Source organism: Arvicanthis niloticus, chromosome 1, assembly GCF_011762505.2.
Source record: "Arvicanthis niloticus isolate mArvNil1 chromosome 1, mArvNil1.pat.X, whole genome shotgun sequence".
Lineage (NCBI taxonomy): Eukaryota > Metazoa > Chordata > Mammalia > Rodentia > Muridae > Arvicanthis > Arvicanthis niloticus.
In genome coordinates, this window is record NC_047658.1 from 16,631,284 (window position 1) to 16,636,309 (window position 5,026).

At 36.4% G+C, this 5,026-nt stretch overlaps 1 protein-coding gene across 1 annotated transcript; it reads right to left on the reverse strand.

The window, feature by feature from the left end:
* Window positions 1-820: 820 nt before the first annotated feature.
* On the reverse strand, window positions 821-3,566 carry LOC117719519 (uncharacterized). Its single transcript, XM_076932753.1, is given in 3 exon segments — window positions 821-2,033; window positions 3,185-3,245; window positions 3,445-3,566. Coding segments are annotated over 3 exon segments (1,221 nt in total). The 5' UTR covers window positions 3,479-3,566; the 3' UTR covers window positions 821-907.
* Between the last annotated feature and the right edge of the window lie 1,460 nt (window positions 3,567-5,026).

Genomic DNA, 5,026 nt, shown 5'->3' on the forward strand with positions numbered 1-5,026 from the left:
GGTAACTGTGGTGTGCAAAGGGTTTACCACATTGCTTACACTCACAGGTTTTCACTCCAGTATGAATACTTTCATCATGATGATGGTTATAGAAATGTCCAAGGGCTTTACAATATTAAATACATTTGTAAGGTTTCTCTCCAGGATGATTCTTTGCATGCCTTTGAAGATGACTGTTAATGTAAAAAGGCTTTATCACACTGATTGCATTTGGAGAGTATTTTTTTAATAGTTGAAGTTCATCTTAATATGAAAGCTTTACCACACTGCTGACATTCACAGGTTTTCTCTTCAATATGTGTTTTTTTGATGTATTCAAAGATAACTGTGTTGTAAAAATGGTTTATCACATCAATTATATTCGTAGGGTTTCTCTCCAGCATTATTTTTTTGTGTATATGGAGATAGCTGTGACATGCAAAGACTGCATCATACTGAATACCTTCATAGTGTTCCCCTCCAGTATGGTTTCATGTCTTTACCACATTGCTTATATCCAAAGTGTTTCATTCTAGTATGTGTTCTTTTATCAAAAGATAACCATGTTATACAATAGGTTTTCCACAGATTACATTCATAGTGTTTCACCACTAAGTTTTCTTTAATGTATTCAGACATACTATGTTGTGAAATGGCTTTATCACTTCTATCATACTTACAGAATTTCTCTCTGATACCTATTCTTTTCTACATTAAAAGATAACTGTGATATGCAAAAGCTTTACCACATTTCTTCTGTTCATATGGCTTTTCTACAGTATGAATCCTTTCATGATGATAAAGACTACAGCAATGTGAAAAGACCTTACCATGTTAAATACCTTCATAGGGTTCCTCTCCCAGACAATTCCTTTTATGTTTCAGGAGACTATTGTGATTTTCATAGGTTTCACAACAATGATTGCATTCATGGGGTTTCTTCAGTATGATTCCTTTTATGGTATTGGAGAGTACTGGAATGTGCAAAGACTTTACCACATTGATTACATTCATAAGGTTTCTCTCCAGTATGCATTCTTTTATGTATGGTCAAAGAAGACAAATACGCAAAGCCTTTTCCACATTGATTACATTCGTAGGGTTTCTCTCCAGTATGTGTTCTTTTATGTTGTTTGAGACTTTGGGGTTGAGAAAAGGTTTTATCACATTGATTGCATTTGTAAGGTTTCTCTCCAGTATGAGTTCTTTCATGACTTAGAAAATGAGTGTGAGATACAAATGATTTATCACACTGATCACATTTGTAGGGTTTTTCTCCAGTATGTGTTCTTTTATGTATTCGGAGATGACTCTGTTGTGAAAAGGCTTTTCCACATTGATCACATTTGTAGGGTTTTTCTCCAGTATGTATTACTTTATGTGTTCAGAGATGACTTCCTTGTGCAAAGGATTTTCCACACTGATTACATTTATAGGGTTTCTCTCCAGTATGTGTTCTTTTATGCATGGCCAAAGCAGAATGATATGCAAAGGCTTTACCACAATGATTACATTCATAGGGTTTCTCTTGCGTATGTGTTCTTTTGTGCATGGTCAAAGTAGACTGAAGTGCAAAGGCTTTACCACATTGATTACATTCATAGGGTTTTTCTCCAGTATGTGTGCTTTCATGTGTTCGAAGAGTCCGTTGTCGTGAATAGGCTTTATCACATTGATCACATTTGTAGGGTTTCTCTCCAGTATGTATTACTTTATGTATTTGGAGATGACTCTTTCGTGTATAGGTTTTATCACACTGATTACATTTGTAGGGTTTCTCTCCAGTATGTGTTCTTTCATGTATCCGAAGATACCTGTGTTGTAAAAAGGCTTTATCACATTGATTACATTTGTAGGGTTTCTTTCCAGTATCTGTTCTTTCATGTATTTGGAGACTACTATGACATGCAAGAGCTTCACTCTGTTGAAAGCCTTCAGAGGGTTTCTCTCGAGTTTTAATTCTTTCATGCTTTTGACGATGACTGTGATATGTGAAGGCTTTCACCCATTGTGTATATTCATAGGATTTCTCTCCAGCAGGACTTCTGTCATGCCTGCAATAATTGGGACACGTAAAAGTTTTATCACATACATTACACTGATGAATCATTTTTGTTGGTAAGAATTAATTTTACAATTTGGTCTAATTGTAAGGTAGAATCAGACCTTAAGGTCTTATCACATTGATTACAGTCTTGGTGTTCCCCTTCACTGTGGGTTGTTTTGCATCATTAGAGATACCTGTGACTGTCAAGGCATTTATTACATGACACACATTTATATTACACTTTTTCTACATGACGTTTTTCAGCTATTTGAAGAAAACTGCAAGAATTCAGAGATTTACCACAGTAATTATGTTCATAAATGTTTTACAATGTGAGTTATACTGTATTTGAAAAGTGAAGGACAAACAGAATTCCACATTAATAATGCTCATAAAGATTCTCTGCAGTATGTTTGTGATTGTATTCCAAGTGAAGTTGAAAACCTAAGTGATTACAAACTTTTATCACATTCAGAAACTTTCCTTAAAGTGGGGACTACCATATGTCATTTAATAGTTCTAGGAAAGAGAAATACTCTGCTTCTTTCAATACCCCTATGCTCATGTGGACTGTATCCACTATGACATATGATATACCTATTGAAAGAATAGCAAATGAAGGTTTTCCATTTTGTATTCACACAGCTTGACATTTTCTTCCTCACAGACATAAAGTATAGGGTGTAGATTATGGCTTCTCCACAACAACGTTCTTAACTCTCGTAAACTTCCCCTCTCAACAAACTTAGCAAATTTCAGGCAAGTGTATTAGTAACAGCAGCTTTACTATGGACTATTTGCTCATTAGAAGGATTTGAACATTATATATATATAAATGTATGTATATCACCTATCCAGTGTGGATACACTTGGCAATATCTGAGTGGTGTGAAATTACATGGAATGCAGTTCTACAGTGTAGCTCTAATGGTGATACGATTCAAATAGTTCTATCTGAAGAAATACTGTCAGAGAGGAATGCCTTGCAAGCACAAATCAGCTGCCTTACATGCAGGTACTTGCCTTTGTGAGAATTTAATAGTCATCATAACCCTAAAGCTGTGAAGGTTTAAACTGTTGTTGATTTTTAAAAACTTCAAGAACACATCAAATTTCTTTCCAAAGCACATTTGAATCAGGTTTCACAAAAAAAATTACCTTCCATGTCTTCTATCACTTTGACAATGTTCTTCAATATTATGGTCTTCCCAATTGTAGCCTAAAATGCAGTACCAGAAAATGTATGATATATTGGAAATTAGACAATAAGCCATTATCTACAGTGAACCTTAGGACCATGCCTACTTTATTCCCCTCAATCTTCCTCATTCTGATTCAAGATGACAGAAGAGCATCAATAATCAAGAAACAGTTGTTCCCCCACCTGATTTTAAAGGTCAAGGAAAATTCAAATTTACCTATAGCAATGAGGTTCCTGTAGGTCTCCAGCATCACATCTTTGTAAAGTCTCTTCTGAGATGGATCCAGCAAGAACCACTCCTCCCGAGTGAAGTGCACATGCACATCATCATAGGTCAATGCATCCTAAAATATCCCATACATGTGTAGAACACAAAGTGTGAAAGTTATACCACTAATGAATACCTCATTGACAATATATTCATATAATTCTGGTGATTCCCACACTTAGCACATGACACAGATATCCATTATCATGAAATCATTTTAAAAGAAAACCAAATTATGATATTCACCAGCACATTGCTGTGCCCTTTGAACAACATATAATGTAACAAAAGAAATGTCAACTAACGGATACAAACAAAAAACAGAAAGAGAAAGAGAGAAAGACAGAGAGCCAGAGAGAGAGACAGAAGCAAAGAGATTACAACCACTGAGACATCAATATAAACAATTAAAAACTACAAAAAGCTATGAGCAAGATGGGTGTATTTGCTCATGCCTTTAATTGGAAAACTCAGCAAGTAGTGGCAGGTATATCCTATTGACTTGTATGACATCCCAGTCTATTAAACAAATTCCAGGAAAGCCTGTGGGACCTATTACAACATCTCTGCTGCAATACAACACAATCAACCCCCCCCCCAAGAAAAACCCACAAAACATTGCACGCCTTTAATCCCAGCACTTGGGAGGCAAAGGCAGGCTGATTTCTGAGTTTGAGGCCAGCCTGGTCTACAGAGTGAGTTCCAGGACAGCCAAGGTTATACAGAAAAACCCTGTCTTGAAACCCCCCCCCAAAAAAAACAACCAACCAACCAACCAAACAAACAAAAAAGCCCCAAAACCCAAAAAAGAAGAAAAAGAAGCAAAACCCCAAACAAGAAAGATAGAAAGAACTTCAGAGGATTTTATTGAACTTCCTACAAAGAATTAATCATTCACTGTATGCTGGGGTCCAGCCTCAACAAGAGTCAGGAGTCATCAAGGAGTAAGGATACCTGGTAAGTGAATAAGAAAACGTACAATTGAGATACAATACTGACAGGCTGGCTTTTTTTGGTGAGTTGGCCCTTGAACTCAGGAGTCAGGGTGTTCACCTAGACTTGATTCAGTCCCAGTCTTTTATTGAAATCATACAAGGAAATTGGGTTACAAAATTCATAGGGGGGTAGCTATATGCTTCTCTATTTTCCTGTGCCAACATTTTCTTGTGACACAGAGTAATACAGACTTAGAACAGAAAAAAAAGGAACTATAGAATCTCAGACATAAAAATTCTACAGCAAGCACAATTTTTTACATCTCCTGACTAAGAGTCTCTGGTGAGGTCGGGGCAGCAGTGTTGTGGTTACAAAGTCAGTATCTTTCAGACACATGTGAGACAATACAGTTTCATAAAAGGGCAAACATGAGGTCATACTGCTGACCCTGCAGTCTTTATAATTTTTTGGAACCCATCTGTCTGTCTACAAAAAACATCCTCAACCAACTTGTATAGAGAATTCCTAGGGGGCTGCCACCATCGTCTCTAAACCCAAGGAACCATTACTAACTTTCTGGGAAATACATGTATAT